Here is a 24,806-nt window from a genome sequence, read left to right on the forward strand (position 1 = left end):
AGAGATGAAATCCTGTGGTCCCCAAACCGGACCCCTCCGGCCCTGACTGCGCCTAGAAATTCTGTCCATAAATACAATGAACAGAACCGGTGACAAAGGGCAGCCCTGGCGGAGTCCAACATGCACCGGGAACAGGTCTGACTTACTGCCGGCAATGCGAACACAGCTCCTGCTCCGGTCATACAGGGACCGGACAGCCCTTAGCAAAGGGCCCCGGACCCCATACTCCCAGAGCACCCCCCACAGGACACCACGAGGGACACGGTCGAATGCCTTCTCCAGATCCACAAAACACATGTGGACTGGTTGGGCAAACTCCCATGAACCCTCGAGCACCCTATGGAGAGTGTAGAGCTGGTCCAGTGTTCCACGGCCAGGACGAAAACCACACTGCTCCTCCTGAATCCGAGGTTCGACTATCGGCCGGATTCTCCTCTCCAGTACCCTGGCATAGACCTTACCGGGAAGGCTGAGAAGTGTGATCCCCCTATAGTTGGAACACACCCTCCGGTCCCCCTTCTTATACAGAGGGACCACCACCCCGGTTTGCCAGTCCAGAGGTACTGTCCCCGACCGCCACGCGATGTTGAAGAGGCGTGTCAGCCAAGACAGCCCCACAACATCCAGAGACTTCAGGTACTCAGGACGGATCTCATCCAACCCCGGAGCCTTGCCACCAAGGAGCTTGCCAACCACCTCCGTGACTTCGGCCAGGGTGATGGATGAGTCCGCCTCCGAGTCCCCAGCCTCGGCCTCCTCCTCGGAGGACGTGACGGTGGGATTGAGGAGATCCTCAAAGTATTCCTTCCACCGCCGGACAACGTCCCCAGTCGAGGTCAGCAGCTCTCCCCCCGCACTGTAAACAGTGTTGGTGAAGAACTGCTTCCCCCTCCTGAGGCGCCGGACGGTTTGCCAGAATCTCTTTGAGGCCGTCCGATAGTCCTTCTCCATGGCCTCCCCCGAACTCCTCCCAGCTCCGAGTTTTTGCCTCCGCGACCACACGGGCTGCAGCACGCTTGGCCCGCCGGTACCTGTCAGCTGCCTCAGGAGTCCCCCGAGCCAGCAAGACCCGATAGGACTCCTTCTTCAGCTTGACAGCATCCCTTACTTCCGGTGTCCACCACCGGGTTCTGGGGTTGCCGCCGCGACAGGCACCACAGACCTTACGCCCACAGCTCCGAGCAGCTGCATTGACAATAGAGGCCGAGAATGAAGCCCACTCGGACTCCATATCTCCAGCCTCCCCCGGAATCCGGGAGAAGTCCTCCCGGAGGTGCGAGTTGAAAGTCCCTCTGATATAGGGCTCCGCCAGACGTTCCCAACAGACCCTCACAATACGCTTGGGCCTGCCAGGTCTTTCCGGCTTCCTCCTCCGCCAGCGAACCCAACTCACGACCAGGTGGTGATCAGTTGACAGCTCAGCCCCTCTCTTCACCCGAGTGTCCAAGACACGCGGCCGGAGATCAGATGACACGACGACAAAGTCGATCATCGACCTCCGGCCTAGGGTGTCCTGGTGCCACGTGCACTTATGGACACCCTTGTGCTCGAACATGGTGTTTGTTATGGACAAACTGTGACTAGCACAGAAGTCCAAAACAAAACACCACTCGGGTTCAGATCGGGGAGGCCGTTCCTCCCAATCACCCCTCTCCAAGTGTCACTGTCGTTTTGCCCACGTGGGCGTTGAAGTCCCCCAGGAGAACAACGGGAGTCCCCGGTCGGTGCACTGTCTAGTACCCCTCCCAAGGACTCCAAGAAGGCCGGGTACTCTGCACTGCTGTTCGGCCGTAGGCCGACACCACAGTGAGAGACCTGTCCCCGACCCGAAGGCGCAGGGACGCGACCCTCTCGTTCACCGGGGTGAACTCCAACACACAGCGGCTGAGCTGTGTGGGCAATGAGCAGGCCCACACCAGCCCGCCGCCGCTCCCCGCGGCCAACGCCAGAGAAATGGAGAGTCCAGCCCCTCTCAAGGAGTTGGGTTCCAGAGCCCAAACTGTGCGTGGAGGTGAGGCCGACTATATCTAGTCGGTAACGCTCAACCTCCCGCACAAGCTCAGGCTCCTTACCCCCAGCGAGGTGACATTCCATGTCCCCAGAGCTAGTCTCCATGTCCGGAGATCCGGTCGCGAGGCCCCCCGCCGTCGACTGCTGCCCAGATCTCTCTGCACCGGCCCCATATGGATCCTCCTGCGGGTGGTGGGCCCACGTGAGGACCTCATCTGAACATTTCTCATAGAAATTCCTCAGATGGCTATTCTGACAAAGATTGATGAAGCCTGCCCTTTGGTCAAGGCTGACATAAAGAATGTCAACAGAAGCAAATATGTGAAAGAGCTGGTAATAACCTGTTATGTAAGTGTGTGTCAGTGTGCTACAGGTTTTTGAATTGATTCTTTTTGTTTAGATGGAAACCCTGAGTGCGTCTTTTTTTGTTTTGTTTGTTTGTTTTATTATTATTGATATATTTTTCATATTTATTGTGCTGTATTTTACTATCTTTATTGTGCATGTGAAGCACTTTGGGCAGCTTGTGTTGTTGTAAATGTGCTATACAAATAAAGTTGACATTGACATTGACATTGCGTCTGTGGGAGTTCCTCTGAACTGCATCTTCCCAGTGAAGAACTACCACAGTGAGCTCTGTACAGACAAGGAGATAGAAAAGCTCATTCTGACGGCCCTGAAACAAATTATTGATTTTGGGGAAGATTTTGTGAACAGCTGCACATCAGCTGAAGATTCAGACAGCTCCTCTGGACATAGCTAACCCACTTGGCTCTGTGCTATAACTGCTGGCCTTGATGAGCTTCATTTGGAGTCAAATGCTGTTGGTGATATCACACTCTCTCAGAACACTTTATACAGTCTGTGGACAGCACTTTGACTCCTTTAGAAGAACAGACAGTCTGGTCGTTTGTTTGAACACTGTGTGATTTTGTTCATGTTTAGATTCATGATCTTATTTTAACTGTTGTGCTTTCAGTTTTGATTTATGTCAATTATCCAATTACGCTTTTTGATGTTGTTGACGCCCAGTGATGTGTGTCTTTGTGTCACGTGGGCGGGGCCTGCACCTGTGTGAATTAAACAGCCTGTGGGAATGTGGTGTTCAATAAGTAAATATATTACTATTATAAATATAAATAAACACATACATGATGATTGAAAATGACTTCACTGTGTTGGGTTTAACATTTCACATCTGTAGCTCTGTAACAACTGAAGAACATGTCACAGCCTGGTGTAGAATAAAGTCTTATAAAGTCGGCATATGAGTGATACAATGACAACATGAGTGTTTTTAAAAATGAGAATAAAATAATACCCTGGACTGATCTCACATAGAACAGGTCTCTTTTTGTTTTTCTCTGGCTCACGTGTTTATTTCTCAGATGTAAGGCGTCTTGGTCTGATCTGAGCGTGGTAAAACATCCAGGTCAAACTCACTGCTCAAGTCATGTCCCAGAATCCTCCACAGACATGTGACACTGGAGTGTATCCTTTACTGCCTTATTACCCAAAATGCTCCAGGATCATTAAAGAAAAAAGGGAATGGATGATGAACTTCCAAAACGACTGCTAGCATTAGTAACGGGTTTGATTGACAGCTTTGCTAACTGAGATAGAAACTCAGAGTAGAGCTGCTGCTCCTCCAAGTGGAGAGGAGCAGCTGAAGGCATCTGCTCTGATGCCTCCTGAATGCCTCCTTGAGGAGGTGTTCTGGGCACATCCCACCAGGAAGTGGCCCTGGTGAAGACCCAGGACATGCTGGAGGTCTCCGGATCTCCCCAGAGGAGCTGGAGGAAGTGTCTTGGGTGAGTGTAATAGCCTGGTGGCAACCTTAGCGGTTTGAAGAGGAACAGAGTCAAGTTGAGCCAGTTTTCTGTGCAGATCCCAGTGCATTTATTCCCAACAAGACAAAAAACTATTTACAAAAGTTCCAAAAATAAAACAGGCATGGCAGTACCTGCGCTCACACAGCACCCCTCCTGAACAATGTGAGGCTGGCTTCTTTTAAAGGCCCTGTCCTAATTGGGAGACGCCACTATAACGATCAGGTAACCCCAATAATTCTACATTTAATATTTAAAAGCTAATTATCAAAAACAGTGCCCAAACAACATCCAATTATATATATTACAAAAATATATATATCTTTATTTAAATTAGCAGTGTTCAAATGTTTTAAAATACTAAATAGAACCAGTTAAAAATGTGTGCTCCCCTCCTCCAAACACATGGTTGGCTGCCCCGGAACCTTCTTAAGGTGCTCTGGCTCCCCGGGGACTCTTTTGGCTGGAGCACCTGAGGCAGACCACACCAGAGGGCAAGTACAATCACTTTAGAATTACTTTTACAATTTAAATGCACTTTACTTTTACCTATTTCCTTTTCTTTTTCAGGTAACTTCATCTGCACCTAATTTTCAATAAACATTTCTAAAACTTTGTTTCTCATTATTTCACTCTTTACTTAGCCCTAGGCCCAAGTAATGGACTGGCTACATTACAGTGAGGGAAGTCTGGGAGTCCCTGCTTAGACTGATGTCCCCACGACTCGACCCTGGATAAAGTGGAAGAAGATGGATGTACATTTTAAGAGTGAATATTATATTTTTGGTTTGTAGTTTGAAGTGTTTTACACTGACCTCAGGCTTTATACCAGTTGAAGTGTGTTCAGGTGCACTGTTATGTGACATGAAATTATTTTATTTAACCTCGGTTAATATGGGATTATATATTAACCACCACAGTACTTTGTAGTAGGTCTATTCTAGTTATATTTACTGACTAAAATGTAATACTGCCTAAAAATGTAGTTAAACTAATTATTCACTGTAAGTAAAAAGTGCAGTTCATTCTCTGGTGCTGTGGGCTTTTTATTCACCTGTGACTTTCTTGTTGCTGCTGCAGGACTTTCAGTGAGATCTTGCATCTGTTGCTGCGCTGAAGGACGATCCTGGACCAGTCTAGAGCAACAAGGAGTCAGAAGAATGCTACTGATAAAACTTTCTTGGTACGTTAAAATAATTTATTCTAGGTTTACATCTGTCACTCACAAAAATCAAAAAGTCGATAGATTGCGATCTCTACTTTGGTTGATCTCGATGATAAGTCGAGCACATGATAAATAATCAATTTTATTCTATTCTGTAAGCCAAAGTGCATGTCGTCTGAGAGTATGGTCAAAATGTCAGTGTCAAAAACTGTGTATAGCCCTGGTGTCTTCATTCAAGAGGGGAATGGAAAGCAGCATACTGTCCTGAGGAAGACGGACTGAAGATGGCGCTGTCGTCCTGCTTCCACCGAGAGGAAGACCGCGCCAAAACCTGTTTAAATCAGCTGACCGGACACGTCACAGCAACATCATGTGACTCTGAGGAAGACGCTAGTGAGCAGTCGAAACTGTCAGGTATGAAAACAAACTCTTGGTCTGAAAAAAACTATAACATGAAATATCGGAAGACCAAATGAACCTCATTGGGCTGGAAAGCAGCATCATTTCAAGTGATTATTATTAGTTCTCTATTGATCACGCTGTAACATATACATAGAATATCAACAGGTTAACATTTGATCATGTGGTAGTGCGAGTGCGTGGAGTCAGCAAGGATTTACATTGTCATCTTTGTATTACAATTTCTTCAGTGTCGTCTGCCCCGCTCCTCCCTCTCCCTCTGATCCAGCCACAGCTCCTCAACTTTTCCCCACTTTCACTTCTATGGTGCTTCTCATCTTTATAATCCAAGTTACGGTAAGTAAACAACTATTTTCTGATTTTATGAGTGACCTGTATCACCTCATTTAGTGCATGTGTTTCTGTTGATAACAGTATTGCACATAAGCATTTGGGTTTAATATACTCTATTGTACAAACTCATTCGAGCGTTTAAAGGTTGTATAGAGGATTTTCCAAGGAACGAGAAATCCAGCGACTGTTTGTCCTTTTTCAAATGTTGCGCATGCGTGAAACCACCCCCCCTCCCCGACAGCTCCTACGTAGAAACGCCTCCTCCCGCCTCATCTTTACGCCAGAAACGTTTGTTTACAGCCGGTGCTGCACGTGACTTGTAAACAACTAACTACAGTGTTGGTTAGGCAAGACGGAGAAGTGAGGAGCAGGGGGAGCGGGTGCGGATATTTCGTGCGCGGACGAGAAGTGAGAAGCAGGGGGAAGAACGGAGCGGGGAGTGAGGAGAGGAGAGGAGAGAGGAGGAGAGGGGAGCGGTGCGTGGAGATTCCGTGAGGAGCAGGAAGAAGAGCAGAATGGGCAGAGGGGCGCAGAGAGGGGGGCACGGAGATTCAGTGCGAATGAACTAGCTACTACTACAACACGCAGCAGCAAGCGGACTCTTTCTTTGCCTTGAAAATTGAGTTTTCAGACATAGGATATCGCATTTGTGTCCTGAAAAACGATTGTCTAACTCTTGGAAATAAAGTACGTTTTCATAATAAGCAGAAGTTTCCTGTCCAGAAGTAATTTGTGGACCAGTGCGTCAGTCTTTAGACCCTTCATCTGCTTCAGTCGCGCCATCGCTGGAATGAATCTTCAAGAATCACCTTAGTTTGGCTTCGCTGCTTTTCCCCTTGTCTTCTTCTTTCAGCGACCTCAAAAACTGACTTTCTTTTGCGGCGAACTGCTCCTGGATTCTTGTCGCCATTGCAACAAACTTTGTGTGAACTGCGAGGAAGATATAGGTCAAAAAAGCCGCTAAGAACTGTTGTGTTGGTGGAGTAAACAGCGTCTATGCGTTTGTGGACTGCGTGACAGTCGTACGTAAACCACGTAACGGCGGCGCAGGCAAGTCAGTTACACTAGAAACGTAGGGAGTTTGATTGACAGCCTGTCAGCTCACAGATAACGAGGCAGTGTCGTTATCTATTGGCAAATGTTTAGCCCCACCACGTCCAGAGTTGATGAATTTTTATTCTCTTTTTTTTGGTCATCAGAATTACAAGGCGACTGCATCTATAATCTATCACTGACAACTTGAAACAAAAAAAATCCTCCATACAACCTTTAAATGTGAATTTCTCCATAATAATAATGAAGATGAAATAAAAACTGTAGAGATTCTGACACACTTCCCTTTTTGCCTGAAGTCCACATATCATAAGATGGAAGAAGATCAAATTGAAAATGAAGACCGATCATTATCACCACAGCCACATGGACACATAAATGTCCTTGTCTTCATCACTTCTCAACAAGACTATAGGACATCAAGGGGAGTAAAGTTATTGCTTATTACGAATAATATCGACGCTGTCATGTGGTTGAATATTTAAAAACTTCTATGAATTTACAAAAACATGGTGCAAAACCACTGAAGACGTCTGATCTGTCTCAAGAAGATAGATCTGTCCATCCTTCCTCTTATCTGGGGTTGGGTCGTGGGGCATCAGTCTAAGCAGGGACTCCCAGACTTCCTTCACCCCGGAAACTTCCTCCAGTGTTTCCTGAGTCTTCCCCGGGACCTCCTCCCGGTGGGACATGAACACCTCCCGAGGGAGACGCCCAGGAGACATCAGAACAGACGTCCTCCCCTCAGCTGCTCCTCTCCACGTGGAGGAGCAGTGGCTCTTCTCCGAGCTCCTCCCGTGTGACTGAGCTCCTCACTCTATCTCTAAGGGAGCACCCAGACACCCCACGGAGGAAACTCGGAGCGGAGAACTGCTTGTCTCCGCGATCTCGTCCTTTGGGTCATTCTCCAGAGCTCATGAGCAGAGGTGAAGGGGAGAAACGGAGACTGATGGTAAATTGAGAGCTCAGTGCACAGGACTCTGGGTCAGTCTCTTTCTCTGCCAATGGAGCCAAACTGGAACTGCAACTAGCTGATTTTAAAATTGGAAACAAATACCAACAAATTTAAATGTAAATAAAAATGATTGTATGTTTCCAACCAAACATGCTCTCACTGAAAATGTAATGTAACTCAAACATGCTACACAGATCTCCAAGAAGAGCAGCTGATAGTTAAGGTCAATTAAATACAATCAATTAACCTGCCCAGGGACGACAGGTGCAAATCAGCACTGGTGCTACAACCTGGTACAAGGCATCTCTCCTGTTAAGGTTAATGTATATTGTGCACTGTCCCTGTCTCATTACATAAACTAACTAATAATCCTGTGTATTTCTTATCTGTTTGTCACTCATGTGTCTTGTCTGTTTTTATGAGTGTGGCTTAGATTTTTACAAACAGGTGCTGAAAACTGGAACTTGTTCTAAAACACTCAAAGTAAAGCATCTGGTTTGTCAAATGTGATTGTGATGTTTAAATGGACTAACTGTTGTAGCCACAGCTGCCCTGAGGCAGACTGAAGTGAGGCTGCCACTGTGCACCGTCAGCCGCTCCAACCTCCACCAACACTCACGCCACATTCACACTAGACAATGTGGGTGAACGTGTCTTGCCTAAGGACACAGTGGCATTTCCAGCAGACTCCGAGTCCTGCTCAGGCCCAGCCCAGCTGAGTTTCTGAGATCTGATGAGGTTAGGTTGATGGTTGGGTCACGTTCTTGTATGTTTGTACATTTATTTGAGTAAAGATGTAGAGCACGTCTCATCTCAGTCTCTGCTCACGTGTGGAGACATGAGAGACTGAGATGAGATGAACAGGGATCACAGTTTTAATATGGGCACACTAAACTGTGCACAACATGTGAGAAAAAGTCAGTCATTTAAGAATAAAAATGACAGTTTGATTAATGTTGTTGTTTTCACTTTTGACATTGAATATAGTACGTCTTATATTCACAAACTCCAGGTGTCTTTGGTCTGTTGCTTTAAGTAGAATCAGTGGAGGTTCAGGATAAGAACGTGTGACTATTGTGTCACATATTCTGTTGTGTTATTTGTGTGCCAATAAAAACACACTAAGTTAATTGAGGCACACTCCTATACTGGTTTTTGATGAAGCATTTTGCATTTAAACAAGGAAGCACTGAATGAAAGCAGAAACACATCAGTTTGGGACGTGGCAGTAACAGCATTAGCAGGGTAAGAACAAGTTTTACTTTTATAATTTATTAACTACATTTAGATAGACAAAATAATTAGTAGTATTTACGAATCTGCACTGTGGCTTTTAAGATGTACTGTCTTTATGAAAATCAGTGTGACTAAATATGTTTAGATAGTTTACTTATCTTTAACAAGTGTCAATACATTGAGTTTTTTTTCCAGTTGATATGTTTTGGTGGCTGAATGCCCGACTTCGACGTGAACGTCGTAATCGTAAAAATCAACATCATGAGCCCCCACCTCCACCTCCCCCTGCTCCACCTCCCCCTGCTTCAAGTCCCCTGCTCCACCTCCCCCTGCTCCACCTCCCCCTGCTCCACGTCCCCCTGCTCCACCTCCGCCTTCTCCAAAGGGTAAGTTTGAAACAGTAATAAAGATAATTTATAGTTTAAGACTCTGATATTTTCTGTTCCTTCAGTTCTCCCTGACGACTGGAGGAAGATGCCTCCAATGTAAAAGCATCTCTTTAATAAATCATTGGAGTTTATTTGCATTGAATTTCTAACCTTTCCATTTTAAATGTATGTGGGCTGTTTTTTCCTGCCAGGAAGAAGGATGATTACCTGAAGTACTTTGGTGATTTTCAGCTTGATGAAACAGATGCACAGCACATCAGGATCCTGCTGTATGGGCCCATTAATGCTGGAAAATCCAGTTTCATCAACGCAGTGGAGACGACTTTAAGAGGCAGGATGACTGCACAGGCCTTGGTTGGCAATGATGAATTCAGCTTCACCACAAAGGTACAAGAACAACTGTTTTTCTTTGTAACAGAACTGATCTGATAATTATTTTGATTTTGACAGTATCGAACTCACAAAATATGTAAAGAAAAACCCAGGACCTTTTATCCGTTTGTCTTCAATGACATCATGGGCCTGGAGACGGGTCAGAACAGAGGCGTTTGTGTGGATGACATCAAACTGGCCATGAAGGGACACCTGAAAGATGGCCTTGAGGTAAGAAAAACACTTTTCTAGTCAGTTGTAGGGATGGGCATGATTAGTCGATTAATCGGTAATTGATAATTAAGAATTTCATCGATTACGTTCATTTTAATCGACCAAACAGGTGTGTACATGTGTCTCTGCATCAGAAGGAGCGAAACACAAACAGTGGGTCAGTCTGTAACGAACCGAAGCACAAATGTGTATTTAACGATGACTTGTACAAGAAATTCCACACTTTCCGTTGCGTTGGGACAAGTGTGAGTCCATGTGCACAGTGGATAAAGCAGCACATATGTTTCTGTGTCCAGTGGGGGAAAGTTTTTCCAGGTGAGAGTCGCTCAATGTGGATGACGAGGCCCCGCCCCCCTCCCCCCGTACGCTGTTCCTGGTTTTGACAAACACAAATCTGGTCACACTGACCTGTATTCACCTGAGTCATGTCTTTTAATCCAACACAAGTTGAACCACATCAGCGACACAAGAGCTGGAGTTTTATCTTCACTTAGTTTATGTAAATTAGTGATGTGGTTTTAAGTTTTGTTTCTGTGAGATTTGAACAAAACTGAATTAAACACATTATAATGTCAAACAGCTGATGTGGATCTAGAGTCGTTATGTTTATATGTCGTAAAGTTGAGTTTATTTATGCAGATTAGTGCAGATAGTAATAATAATGATGATCATTTTAATATAAAAACATTAATGATTAATCGATAAACGATCGTTAATTCTTCCGACGATCGCTTAATAAAATTTAATCGAATGCCCGTCCCTAGTCATTTGTAAATATTTAAAAGGACCTATGACAGGTTGGGCTACTTATTTCACTAAAACACGCTTAAGATCATTATATTTAAGTTTTGACAAAAAAATCTTTCAAAAAAATTTTTTGGTCCCATTTTATCAATTTTTTTTGCTTTAAAATATTACTCCCTGGTTGGACATTATGACATTACACCCAGCAACCATGTAGTACACTTTACCAAAACTCCTCTAATGGACACACAGGTTCTGATTCAACAAATACATTTATTAGAAAACACCTTCATTTAGTTAAATCATGTTTATTGTATTATTTAAAAATCTTGTGTCTTGTGCAAATTGTGACAGAATTCCCCCAGTGTGATGTCGTCAGGGTGGAACTCTCTAAAATAGATCTCTACATTTTCAACATATTTTCCAACTTTTCTTTGTTATTCACTTTAATGACATCCTGATCCTGTGTGATTTCAGTTTAATCCACAATCCCCCTGTAAAAGTACAAACCCACATTACAACAGCAGTCCTACTTTAAATGACCGTACACATGTGCTGGTGTGTGTGGTCCCGGCTGATAAACTGAGCGTCATGAGTGATGAATACCTGAAGAAGATAAAAGAAGTGCGACTGGCAGCTCGAGACTTCGGTATGAACAATAATTTTAAATCCGTATTTTTGCCCATGAGTATGAGTATGTGATTGTGTGCATGTACCTGCTCAGCCAGTAACCCTAAGAGTTTACATTTTCATTTTCTTAGGAACTGGTACTGTTTTTTGTCTAATTCTCATCTGAACATTTCTCATAGAAATTCCTCAGGTGGCCATTCTGACAAAGATTGATGTATCCTGCCCTGAGGTCAAGGCTGACATAAAGAATGTCTACAGAAGCAAATATGTGAAAAAGCTGGTAATAACCTGTTATGTAAGTGTGTGGCAGTGTGCTACAGGTTTTTGTAATTGATTCTTTTTTTCTTAGATGGAGAAACTAAGTGTATCTGTGGGAGTTCCTCTGAACTGCATCTTCCCAGTGAAGAACTACCACAGTGAGCTCTGTACAGACGAAGAGATGGAGAAGCTCATTTCTGACGGCCCTGAAGCAAATGATCGATTTTGGGGAAGATTTTTGTGAACAGCTGCACACATCAGCTGGTGTTCAGTCAGTTCCACAGACTGTATCTTAGTGGACAGAGTTCACCTGTTAGTTACAGTGAGCTGTTATAGTGAGCATGGACACTGTTCAGCTCTGGCTCCAATTGACTTTATATTGAAAAAGTGCGGCCCCTCCCTCTGTAACTGCTGGGGTGAACTGCATTATCTTAAACAGCCTGGCTCCTGATTGGCTCTTTGGTTGCTATGATACTTCAGAAATCAAAAAAGTATAAAACACTGTGGTCACTCTCTCAGAACACTTTATACAGTCTGTGGACAGAACTTTGAATACTTTAGATCAGGGGTCTCCAACCTTTTTCCTCCGGTGAGCTACTTTTATAAAACAAAGATGACAAGAGAGCTACTCATTTTAGCGGTCACAAGAAATTGAGTAAAATATAAAACATAAATCATTATTCATTTATTAGTGTACAAATTTAAGCAGTAAAATGATACATGTACAATAGTAATAGGCATTTAAATAATCAAATTTGACTTATTCAGCATAATACTTGTAATTCATAAATCCCTTGGTGAGCTACTTGAAAGGGAGTTGAGGAGCTACCAGTAGCTCCTGAGCTACAGGTTGGAGACCCCTGCTTTAGATCCACAGACAGTCTGGTCGTTTGAACATTGTGTGATTTTGTTCATGTTTAGATTCATGATCTTATTTTAACTGTTCAGATGTGCTTTCAGTTTTGATTTATGTCAATTATCCAATTATGTTTTATGTTGTTGTTGACGTGTGTCTTTGTGTTATTTGGGCGGGGCCTGCACCTGAGTCAAATAAAGAGCCTGTGGGAATGTTGTCAGTCAATAAATATATCACTATTATAAATATAAATAAACACATACATGATGATTGAAAATGACTTCACTGTGTTGGCTTTAACATTTCACATCTGTAGCTCTGTAAATATATGAGTGATGTGTAGATGAGGCGTCCAGGTGTGTGGCTGTTGGCATGTTCTGTAGCGCCATCTAGTGGTTTAAAAATTTAACTCCTTCCTCGTGTGATCGATGCTCTAATATCCAACAACTGAAGAACATGTCACAGCCTGGTGTAGAATAAAGTCTTATAAAGTCGGCATATGAGTGATACAATGACAACATGAGTGTTTTTGAAAATGAGAATAAAATAATACCCTGGACTGATCTCACATAGAACAGGTCTCTTTTTGTTTTTCTCTGGCTCACGTGTTTATTTCTCAGATGCAAGGCGTCTTGGTCTGATCTGAGCGTGGTAAAACATCCAGGTCAAACTCACTGCTCAAGTCATGTCCCAGAATCCTCCACAGACATGTGACACTGAAGTGTATCCTTTACTGCCTTATTACCCAAAATGCTCCAGGATCATTAAAGAAAAAAGGGAATGGATGATGAACTTCCAAAACGACTGCTAGCATTAGTAACGGGTTTGATTGACAGCTTTGCTAACTGAGATAGAAACTCAGAGTAGAGCTGCTGCTCCTCCAAGTGGAGAGGAGCAGCTGAAGGCATCTGCTCTGATGCCTCCTGAATGCCTCCTTGAGGAGGTGTTCTGGGCACATCCCACCAGGAAGTGGCCCTGGTGAAGACCCAGGACATGCTGGAGGTCTCCGGATCTCCCCAGAGGAGCTGGAGGAAGTGTCTTGGGTGAGGGAAGTCTGGGAGTCCCTGCTTAGACTGATGTCCCCACGACTCGACCCTGGATAAAGTGGAAGAAGATGGATGTACATTTTAAGAGTGAATATTATATTTTTGGTTTGTAGTTTGAAGTGTTTTACACTGACCTCAGGCTTTATACCAGTTGAAGTGTGTTCAGGTGCACTGTTATGTGACATGAAATTATTTTATTTAACCTCGGTTAATATGGGATTATATATTAACCACCACAGTACTTTGTAGTAGGTCTATTCTAGTTATATTTACTGACTAAAATGTAATACTGCCTAAAAATGTAGTTAAACTAATTATTCACTGTAAGTAAAAAGTGCAGTTCATTCTCTGGTGCTGTGGGCTTTTTATTCACCTGTGACTTTCTTGTTGCTGCTGCAGGACTTTCAGTGAGATCTTGCATCTGTTGCTGCGCTGAAGGACGATCCTGGACCAGTCTAGAGCAACAAGGAGTCAGAAGAATGCTACTGATAAAACTTTCTTGGTACGTTAAAATAATTTATTCTAGGTTACATCTGTCACTCACAAAAATCAAAAAGTCGATAGATTGCGATCTCTACTTTGGTTGATCTCGATGATAAGTCGAGCACATGATAAATAATCAATTTTATTCTATTCTGTAAGCCAAAGTGCATGTCGTCTGAGAGTATGGTCAAAATGTCAGTGTCAAAAACTGTGTATAGCCCTGGTGTCTTCATTCAAGAGGGGAATGGAAAGCAGCATACTGTCCTGAGGAAGACGGACTGAAGATGGCGCTGTCGTCCTGCTTCCACCGAGAGGAAGACCGCGCCAAAACCTGTTTAAATCAGCTGACCGGACACGTCACAGCAACATCATGTGACTCTGAGGAAGACGCTAGTGAGCAGTCGAAACTGTCAGGTATGAAAACAAACTCTTGGTCTGAAAAAAGAAACTATAACATGAAATATCGGAAGACCAAATGAACCTCATTGGACTGGAAAGCAGCATCATTTCAAGTGATTATTATTAGTTCTCTATTGATCACGCTGTAACATATACATAGAATATCAACAGGTTAACATTTGATCATGTGGTAGTGCGAGTGCGTGGAGTCAGCAAGGATTTACATTGTCATCTTTGTATTACAATTTCTTCAGTGTCGTCTGCCCCGCTCCTCCCTCTCCCTCTGATCCAGCCACAGCTCCTCAACTTTTCCCCACTTTCACTTCTATGGTGCTTCTCATCTTTATAATCCAAGTTACGGTAAGTAAACAACTATTTTCTGATTTTATGAGTGACCTGTATCACCTCATTTAGTGCATGTGTTTCTGTTGATAACAGTATTCCACATAAGCATTTGGGTTTAATATACTCTATTGTACAAACTCATTCCAACGTTTAAATGTGAATTTCTCCATAATAATAATGAAGATGAAATAAAAACTGTAGAGATTCTGACACACTTCCCTTTTTGCCTGAAGTCCACATATCATAAGATGGAAGAAGATCAAATTGAAAATGAAGACCGATCATTATCACCACAGCCACATGGACACATAAATGTCCTTGTCTTCATCACTTCTCAACAAGACTATAGGACATCAAGGGGAGTAAAGTTTTTGCTTATTACGAATAATATCGACGCTGTCATGTGGTTGAATATTTAAGAACTTTTATGAATTTACAAAAACATGGTGCAAAACCACTGAAGACACGTCTCTGATCTGTCTCAAGAAGATAGATCTGTCCATCCATCCTTCGTCTTATCCGGGGTCGGGTCGTGGGGCATCAGTCTAAACAGGGACTCCCAGACTTCCTTCACCCCGGACACTTCCTCCAGTGTGTCCTGGGTCTTTCCCGGGGCCTCCTCCTGGTGGGACATGTACACCTCCCGAGGAAGACGCCCAGGAGACACGTGGAGAGGAGCGGCTGAGGGGAGGGCAGCGGCTCTACTCCAAGCTCCGCCCGTGTGACTGAGCTCCTCACTCTATCTCTAAGGGAGCACCCAGACACCCTGCGGAGGAAACTCGGAGCGGAGAACTGCTTGTCTCCGCGATCTCGTCCTTTGGGTCATTCTCCAGAGCTCATGAGCAGAGGTGAAGGGAGAAACAGAGACTGATGGTAAATTGAGAGCTCAGTGCACAGGACTCTGGGTCAGTCTCTTTCTCTGCCAAAGGGGCCAAACTGTGGAACTGCAACCACCTGATTTAAAATAGGAAACAAATACCAACAAATTTAAATGTAAATAAAAATGATTGTATGTTTCCAACCAAACATGCTCTCACTGAAAATGTAATGTAACTCAAACATGCTACACAGATCTCCAAGAAGAGCAGCTGATAGTTAAGGTCAATTAAATACAATCAATTAACCTGCCCAGGGACGACAGGTGCAAATCAGCACTGGTGCTACAACCTGGTACAAGGCATCTCTCCTGTTAAGGTTAATGTATATTGTGCACTGTCCCTGTCTCATTACATAAACTAACTAATAATCCTGTGTATTTCTTATCTGTTTGTCACTCATGTGTCTTGTCAAATGTGATTGTGATGTTTAAATGGACTAACTGTTGTAGCCACAGCTGCCTTGAGACAGACTGAAGTGAGGCTGCCACTGTGCACCGTCAGCCGCTCCAACCTCCACCAACACTCACGCCACATTCACACTAGACAATGTGGGTGAACGTGTCTTGCCTAAGGACACAGTGGCATTTCCAGCAGACTCCGAGTCCTGCTCAGGCCCAGCCCAGCTGAGTTTCTGAGATCTGATGAGGTTAGGTTGATGGTTGGGTCACGTTCTTGTATGTTTGTACATTTATTTGAGTGAAGATGTGGAGCACAGTTTTAATATGGGCACACTAAACTCTGCACACAGTGTCAGAAAAAGTCAGTCATTTAAGAATAAAAATGACAGTTTGATTAATGTTAATTATTAATGTTGTTATTTTCACTTTTGACATTGTGAATATTAAACATACTCTATTCAAACTCCAGGTGTCTTTGGCCTGTTGCTTTAAGTAGAATCAGGGGAGGTTCAGGATAAGAACGTGTGGTTATTTTGTCACATATTGTGTTGTGTTATTTGTGTGCCAATAAAAACACACTAAGTTAATTAAGGCACACTCCTATACTGGTTTTTGATGAAGCATTTTGCGTTTAAACAAGGAAGCACTGAATGAAAGCAGAAACACATCAGTTTGGGACGTGGCAGTAACAGCATTAGCAGGGTAAGAACAAGTTTTACTTTTATAATTTATTAACTACATTTAGATTTAGACAAAATAATAGTATTTACGAATCTGCACTGTGGCTTTTAAGATGTACTGTCTTTATGAAAATCAGTGTGACTAAATATGTTTAGATAGTTTGCTTATCTTTAACAAGTGTCAATTCGTTGAGTTTTTTTTTTTTTTTTTTTTTTCCAGTTATTTGAAATGGTTCCCTCACCTCCAAATGGTAAGTTTGAAACAGTAATAAAGATAATTTACAGTTTAAGACTCTGATATTTTCTGTTCCTTCAGTTCTCCCTGACGACTGGAGGAAGATGCCTCCAATGTAAAAGCATCTCTTTAATAAATCATTTGAGTTTATTTGCATTGAATTTCTAACCTTTCCATTTTAAATGTATGTGGGCTGTTTTTCTTGCCAGGAAGAAGGATGATTACCTGAAGTACTTTGGTGATTTTCAGCTGGATGAAACAGATGCACAGCACATCAGGATCCTGCTGTATGGGCCCATTAATGCTGGAAAATCCAGTTTCATCAACGCAGTGGAGACGATTTTAAGAGGCAGGATGACTGCACAGGCCTTGGTTGGCAATGATGAATTCAGCTTCACCACAAAGGTACAAGAACAACTGTTTTTCTTTGTCTGTAACAGAACTGATCTGATCATTATTTTGATTTTGATAGTATCGAACACACAAAATACGTAAAGAAAAACCCAGGACCTTTTATCCGTTTGTCTTCAATGACATCATGGGCCTGGAGACGGGTCAGAGAAGAGGGATTTGTGTGGATGACATCAAACTGGCCATGACGGGACACCTGAAGGACGGCTTTGAGGTAAGTATCAGAAAAAGACTTTTATAGTCATTTGTAAATATTTAAAAGGGCCTATGGCAGGTTGGGCTACTCATTTCACTAAAACACACTTAAGATCATTATATTTAAGATAAAAAAATATAAATATATATATTTTTTAGCTTTAAAATGTTACTCCCTGGTTGGAAATTATGACATTACACCCAGCAACCCTGTACAGATGTGTTCAAAATAATAATGTTTTTTACAACGTGAGTAAAGCTCAAAATCCTTATAACATTTTTATTTCCATTCACTGGGAACACGTCATATTATTTTTTACATCAAGACATGAAGAAACTAGAAAAGCAGTCAGAGAGCGCAGACCTCCACCAAGGACTACAGTTCCCCTCATATTAATTGTGTTTTCCATAAATATTTGTCTCTTATCTTTCAATTTGAATATGAAAGAGGATCCCATTGTCCATCCCTGAGTCAAATTTCATGGGGTTTGGTCAATAATTAATGGAGATATTGAGAAACAAAATTTTTGGCCCCACTGACCACAATGTTAACAAAAATTTCAAAGTGATCCAGAATCCAGGATTTCTTCCAAATCACCCCCAAAATGAAATCAGTTCTTCCTTTTCACATTTCCAACAAATCCTGAAAATTTCATCAAAATCGGTCCATAACTTTTTGAGTTATGTTGCTAACAGACAGACAAACAAACAAACAAACAAACAAACAAACAAACAAACAAACAAACAAACAAACAAACAAACGCCGGCAAAAACATAACCTCCTTGGCGGAGGTAAAAAGTATCAATGTTTTAATTACTTTACAAAAATTAAGGAAAAAATGATATTGGGCTGCTTAAAAAAGTAGCAATGTCTGCATTTTTCATTACAAACTCAAATATTTACTCAATATAATAAAAAAAAAAGTTGCGATTTAGCATTCCTGTGAATCACTAAACTAATATTTAGTTGTATAACCACTGTTTTTGAGAACAGCTTCACATCTGCGCTGCATGTCCTGTTGACCAACTTCTGGCACCTGTAAACGGGTATTCCAGCCCAGGATGATTTGACAACCTTCCACAATTCCTTTGCATTTCTTGGTTTTGCCTCAGAAACAGCATTTCTGATGTCATCCCTCAAGTTTTCTATTGGATTAAGGTCTGGGGATTGGGCTGGCCACTCCATAACCTTAATTTTGTTGATCTGGAAACAAGATGCTGCTCGCTTACTGGTGTGTTTGGGGTCGTTGTCTTGTTGAAACACCCATTTCAAGGGCATTTCCTTTTCAGCATAAGGCAGCATGACCTCTTCAAGTTTTTTGATATAAACAAATTGGTCCATGATCCCTGGTATGCGATAAATAGGCCCGACACCATAGTAAGAGAAACAGTCCCATATCATGATAGTTGCACCGCCAGGCTTCATGCTCTTTAGAGAGTACTTTGGCTTGAATTCAGTGTTCAGAGGTCGTCTGACAAACTGTCTGCGGCTCTTGGACCCTAAAAGAACAATCTTACTTTCATCAGTCACTAGAATGTTTCTCCATTTCTCTTTAGGCCAGCTGATATGTTCTTTGGCAAATTGTATCTTCTTCAGCACGTCTTTTTTTAACAGTTTGACTTTGCATGGGCTTCTTGCTGATTAGCCTCACACAAGCGTCTTTTAAGTCAGACCATCTCTGATCTTCCTGGAGCTGATCATTGGCTGAGTCTGCCATTCTGGCTATTGTTCGATCCATTCATATGGTAGTCTTCCATTTTCTTCCACTTCTCTGTGGTTTGCTTTCCATTTTAAAGAGATCATTTTAGATGAGCAGCCTATCATTTTCTGCAATTCTTTATATGTTTCCCCCTCCAATCAACGATTTAATTAAAGCACGCTGTTCTTCTGAACAATGTCTGGTATGACCCATCTTTCTCAGGTTTTCAGAGAGAATTGCTTGTACAACATGTGCTGACTTCATCCTCAAATAAGGGCCACCTAAATGACATTTGTTTCTATACATAATGATTGACCTCACTGATTGAACTCTACACTGCTATTATTTTGAACTAACCCCTTTCACTTACTTATTCAATTACACAGACTCAGGAGCATTCATATAATGAATGCTGGGTCTGTTGGTTTCTCTGACTCTGTAACACCTACTGGTAAATTATTTGCCATTTAATACTATGATTTATACCACAAACAGTGATCGATCTGGTTAGTCATGTTGGACTGCTATTATTTTGAACACAACTGTAGTACACTTTACCAAAACTCCTCTAATGGACACACAGGTTCTGATTCAACAAATACATTTATTAGAAAACACCTTCATTTAGTTAAAATCATGTTTAGTGTATAATAAAATATCTGTTTCTTGTGCAAATTGTGCTAGATTTCCCCCAGTGTGATGTCATCAGGGTGGAACTCTCTAAAATAGATCTCTACATTTTCAACATATTTTTCAACTTTTCTTCCTGTTATTCACTTTAATGACATCCTGATCCTGTGTGATTTCAGTTTAATCCACAATCCCCCTGTAAAAGTACAAACCCACATTACAACAAGAGTCCTACTTTAAATGACCGTACACATGTGCTGGTGTGTGTGGTCCCGGCTGATAAACTGAGCATCATAAGTGATGAATACCTGACGAAGATGAAAGAAGTGCGACTCGCTGCTCGAGACTTGGGTATTAATAACAATAATTTTAAGTCCATAATTTTTGCCCATGTTTGTGCCCAGCCAGTAACCCTAAGGGTTTACATTTTAACTGGTACTGTTTTTTGTCTAATTCTCATCTGAACATTTCTCATAGAAATTCCTCAGGTGGCCATTCTGACAAAGATTGATGAAGCCTGCCCTTTGGTCAAGGCTGACATAAACAATGTCTACAAAAGCAAATCTGTGAAAGAGCTGGTAATAACCTGTTATGTAAGTGTGTGGCAGTGGGCTGCAGGTTCTTGTAATTGATTCTTTTTTTTCTTAGATGGAGAAACTAAGTGTATCTGTGGGAGTTCCTCTGAACTGCATCTTCCCAGTGAAGAACTACCACAGTGAGGTCTGTACAGACGAGAAGATAGAAAAGCTCATTCTGACGGCCCTGAAGCAAATGATCGATTTTGGGGAAGATTTTGTGAACAGCTGCACATCAGCTGGTGTTCAGTCAGTTCCACAGACTGTATCTTAGTGGACAGAGTTCACCTGTTAGTTACAGTGAGCTGTTATAGTGAGCATGGACACTGTTCAGCTCTGGCTCCAATTGACTTTATATTGAAAAAGTGCGGCCCCTCCCTCTGTAACTGCTGGGGTGAACTGCATTATCTTAAACAGCCTGGCTCCTGATTGGCTCTTTGGTTGCTATGATACTTCAGAAATCAAAAAACACTGTGGTCACTCTCTCAGAACACTTTAAAGTCTGTGGACAGAACTTTGAAACTTTAAACACTGTGCTACTTTTATGTGACAAGAGAGCACTCATTTTCTCAGAAAACATAAAACATTTATTAGTGTACTTTATGAACAGTACAGTGACTTATTGTGGAACTTTTGAGGAACTACTTGAATACTTTAGATCCACAGTCTGGTCGTTTGAACATTGTGTGATTTTGTTCATGTTTAGATTCATGATCTTATTTTAACTGTTCAGATGTGCTTTCAGTTTTGATTTATGTCAATTATCCAATTATGTTTTATGTTGTTGTTGACGTGTGTCTTTGTGTTATTTGGGCGGGGCCTGCACCTGAGTAAAATAAAGAGCCTGTGGGAATGTTGTCAGTCAATAAATATATCACTATTATAAATATAAATAAACACATACATGATGATTGAAAATGACTTCACTGTGTTGGCTTTAACATTTCACATCTGTAGCTCTGTAAATATATGAGTGATGTGTAGATGAGGCGTCCAGGTGTGTGGCTGTTGGCATGTTCTGTAGCGCCATCTAGTGGTTTAAAAATTTAACTCCTTCCTCGTGTGATCGATGCTCTAATATCCAACAACTGAAGAACATGTCACAGCCTGGTGTAGAATAAAGTCTTATAAAGTCGGCATATGAGTGATACAATGACAACATGAGTGTTTTTGAAAATGAGAATAAAATAATACCCTGGACTGATCTCACATAGAACAGGTCTCTTTTTGTTTTTCTCTGGCTCACGTGTTTATTTCTCAGATGCAAGGCGTCTTGGTCTGATCTGAGCGTGGTAAAACATCCAGGTCAAACTCACTGCTCAAGTCATGTCCCAGAATCCTCCACAGACATGTGACACTGAAGTGTATCCTTTACTGCCTTATTACCCAAAATACACCAAGATCATAACAGATGAAAAAACAAGAGAAGAGAATGGATGATGAACTTTCAAAACAACTCAAGTTTAATTGAAACAACAGTCAATAATTATGTGATAGTAGAAAGTGTGATTCCCTCTCACAGTATTTAGTATTTAGTTTTTATTTTATTTATTGGTCAATTCTTTGACCTATAATCATATGTGTTGAATCCCTCAGTCGTCCAGGTAGAATGACCAGAACTGAAGATGAGCTGTGAAATGTTTTTGAATCTAAATAAACGTTTGTCCAGTTGACAAATTGAATCTCTCCTTTGTGACATATAATCATAATTATTTCAATTAAACTTATGATCTGAAAACAATACAGATCCATGACCTTATTCTCAGTGAACATTTGATGCATTTTTGTGCCTGTGCAGCTGCTGCTCACTGAGGCCTGTTCTGTTAGACACATGTCTGAGTCTGTGAGTCTGTGAGTCTGTGAGTCTGTGAGTCTGTTCCATCGTCTGAGTCTGAGTCTGAGTCTGAGTCTGTTCCATCAGTCGTATCTGAGCTGAGGCAGGACTCTGGTCTTGGACTGGCAGGAACTGACTTAAGAAGTAAAGTAAGACGTCTTCTGTGTATGTATGTGTATGTATGTATGTATGTGTGTATGTATGTATGTTTGTATGTATGTATGTATGTATGTATGTATGTATTTGTATGTATTGTATGTATGTATGTATGTATGTATGTATGTATGTATGTATGTATGTATGTATGTATGTATGTATGTATGTATGTATGTATGTATGTATGTGTATGTTTGTATGTTTGTATGTATGTATGTATGTATGTATGTATGTATGTATGTATGTATGTATGTATGTGTATGTATGTATGTATGTATGTTTGTATGTTTGTATGTTTGTATGTTTGTATGTATGTATGTATGTATGTATGTATGTATGTATGTATGTATGTATGTTGTATGTTTGTATGTTTGTATGTTTGTATATGTGTATGTATGTATGTATGTATGTATGTTTGCTCTTTATGCTCTTTATGCTCCAATGACACAGGAGACGTATCGGCCACGTGACTTTTCTCAAAGTGGCACAGCAGCACCAGCATCACTTTCTGAGCTCAACACGAGTCGACTTGGTGACGTGTTTGGCCCTTCACTAAAATATATTAATACGTAAGTAATAGACTGAAGTCAGTGATAAAATGACCAGTTGGACTAAACCCGGTCTAACCCTGGACTAAACCCGGTCTAACCCTGAACTAAACCCGGTCTAACCCTGGACCAGACCCGGTCTAACCCTGGACTAAACCCGGTCTAACCCTGGACTAGACCTGTTGGATCTGAGGTGGTCTGTGAATAGGGTCTTTGAAGGGACTCGGACTCTGATCTTGGTCTAAACAAAAGACTCTTTATGAGCCTGAAACCCAAGAGCGGACTGAAGCAGAGGAGTGCACGTGCACGTGAGCGTGCGCTGGTTGATTTCTCTTTTTTTTGGTTTTGTTTTATGTTTCTGCTGCTTCAGCTCTGACGGGTCATCTGAGTTTGACCTCACTGCACTGACCATGAACCGGACCTGGTGTCTGCAGGATGAGGACCGGTCCAGACTAGACTTGGACTAGTTCATGTCTAGTCCGGTGTCCTGTCGATTTGAGCTCCCGGCTCTACTGCGCATGTGCATGACCCCGAAGCGTCGTTACAGTTTAAAGAACGTCGAGTTGAGCTCCAGAGGCAGAAGTGGAGAAACAAGTCACATTTAAAAGTGTTTTGGTTTGATTGTGTTTGGTCCAGTGAAACATCGACGTGTGTGTGTTGGATTTGCGGCAGAAAACTGACGTTAGAGGATTGAATAGTTTGGATTTAATATTTGATTTTATCGTTTTAATTTTCACTGCATTGTGTTTATTTAGTTTTCATGTCTAGAAAATGTTGTAACGTTGTAAAATATAAAGATTTGTATGTTTCAGTTGTTTCTTTTTCTTCTCTAGTGGGAGTTTTATTTGATATTCAGATCTGGACCTGTGGAAATGAGCTCTGTCCATGTTCCTGTAAATGTTTGAATAATGTTTTTGTACACTGGGACATTATTGTTTGCATAAATTGTCCTGTGAATCTGTGTGAGTCTGTTTGAGCAGAACACGACTGTCCACATGAACCACGCACACTCACATCTAAAGTCTGATCACTGTGTGAAACAGCATCAAACCCACAATTCTGATCCAAAGAAACATGTGTCAGACTGGAGACGTCAGACGTCAGGGTTTGGGTTTATTGGATCTGTACAGCTGTAAACAAAAACGTGAGGTCGCTTATTTCGACGGGGCAGCGTGAATCGATAGACGTCACTGTCTTCGGGTCTTGTTCTGGTCCGGTCCAGGTCCAGTCTGGGTTCTGTGTGTGTGGCTTGTTTCACTGTAAACTCATGTGAAAGGTCAGAGGTCAGTCCCAGAGTTTAGGGTTAAATCCCAGAGTCTGTCTACAAACTGTGTGCACAAGTACAAGTGCAGAAGTACATGTACAGTTTAATGTCCTGTGAGTTATTTAATCCCTGCGTCGCCTGGTCACCTCCTACGAGTTTTACCCTGGTTACAAAACTGGACTAAACCAGGTCTAAACCAGGTCTAAACCACTACTAAACCAGGTCTAAACCACTACTAAACCAGGTCTAAACCACTACTAAACCAGGTCTAAACCACTACTAAACCAGGTCTAAACCACTACTAAACCAGGTCTAAACCACTACTAAACCAGGTCTAAACCAGGTCTTAGCCACTACTAAACCAGGTCTAAACCACTACTAAACCAGGTCTAAACCAGGACTAAACCACTACTAAACCAGGTCTAAACCAGGTCTAAACCACTACTAAACCAGGTCTAAACCACTACTAAACCAGGTCTAAACCAGGTCTAAACCACTACTAAACCAGGTCTAAACCACTACTAAACCAGGTCTAAACCAGGTCT

At 42.1% G+C, this 24,806-nt stretch overlaps 2 protein-coding genes and 2 long non-coding RNA genes across 5 annotated transcripts; all 4 read left to right on the forward strand.

The window, feature by feature from the left end:
* Positions 1–4,505: 4,505 nt before the first annotated feature.
* On the forward strand, positions 4,506–5,760 carry LOC129412136 (uncharacterized). Its single transcript, XR_008633592.1, has 4 exons — positions 4,506–4,607; positions 4,920–5,022; positions 5,223–5,418; positions 5,655–5,760. It is a non-coding gene; the product is annotated as an uncharacterized LOC129412136 (long non-coding RNA).
* Positions 5,761–8,986: 3,226 nt separating this feature from the next.
* Positions 8,987–11,924, forward strand: LOC110166747 (interferon-induced protein 44-like). The gene is given in 8 exon segments (XM_055165274.1): positions 8,987–9,010; positions 9,453–9,486; positions 9,582–9,777; positions 9,841–9,993; positions 11,218–11,389; positions 11,550–11,650; positions 11,720–11,824; positions 11,826–11,924. Coding segments are annotated over 7 exon segments (837 nt in total). The 5' UTR covers positions 8,987–9,010; positions 9,453–9,475.
* Positions 11,925–13,569: 1,645 nt separating this feature from the next.
* LOC129412135 (uncharacterized) lies at positions 13,570–15,290 on the forward strand. 2 transcript variants are annotated; one of them, XR_008633590.1, is made up of 5 exons: positions 13,570–13,617; positions 13,930–14,032; positions 14,232–14,427; positions 14,667–14,772; positions 14,991–15,290. It is a non-coding gene; the product is annotated as an uncharacterized LOC129412135 (long non-coding RNA). The 2 variants fall into 2 exon arrangements; XR_008633591.1 differs by having other exon boundaries at positions 14,252–14,427.
* Positions 15,291–17,134: 1,844 nt separating this feature from the next.
* LOC110166750 (interferon-induced protein 44-like) lies at positions 17,135–20,874 on the forward strand. Its single transcript, XM_055165275.1, has 5 exons — positions 17,135–17,353; positions 17,421–17,573; positions 20,064–20,235; positions 20,362–20,462; positions 20,533–20,874. Exons 1-5 carry the CDS (start codon positions 17,135–17,137, stop codon positions 20,731–20,733), a joined length of 846 nt encoding a protein of 281 aa, XP_055021250.1. The 3' UTR covers positions 20,734–20,874.
* The last annotated feature ends 3,932 nt before the right edge of the window (positions 20,875–24,806 follow it).

This window comes from Boleophthalmus pectinirostris, unplaced genomic scaffold (genome assembly GCF_026225935.1).
Source record: "Boleophthalmus pectinirostris isolate CB_2022bp ecotype Guang Dong unplaced genomic scaffold, ASM2622593v1 HiC_scaffold_7, whole genome shotgun sequence".
NCBI lineage: Eukaryota > Metazoa > Chordata > Actinopteri > Gobiiformes > Gobiidae > Boleophthalmus > Boleophthalmus pectinirostris.

Bases quoted from the DNA above. Each gene is read 5' to 3' on its own strand.
- LOC110166750 (XM_055165275.1), top strand. From the start codon at position 17,135: ATGTGGGCTGTTTTTCTTGCCAGGAAGAAGGATGATTACCTGAAGTAC. The intron at 17,574-20,063 runs GTAAGTATCAGA...GTGTGATTTCAG, and splicing joins ACCTGAAGGACGGCTTTGAG to TTTAATCCACAATCCCCCTG. The intron at 20,463-20,532 runs GTAATAACCTGT...TTTTTTTCTTAG, and splicing joins GCAAATCTGTGAAAGAGCTG to ATGGAGAAACTAAGTGTATC.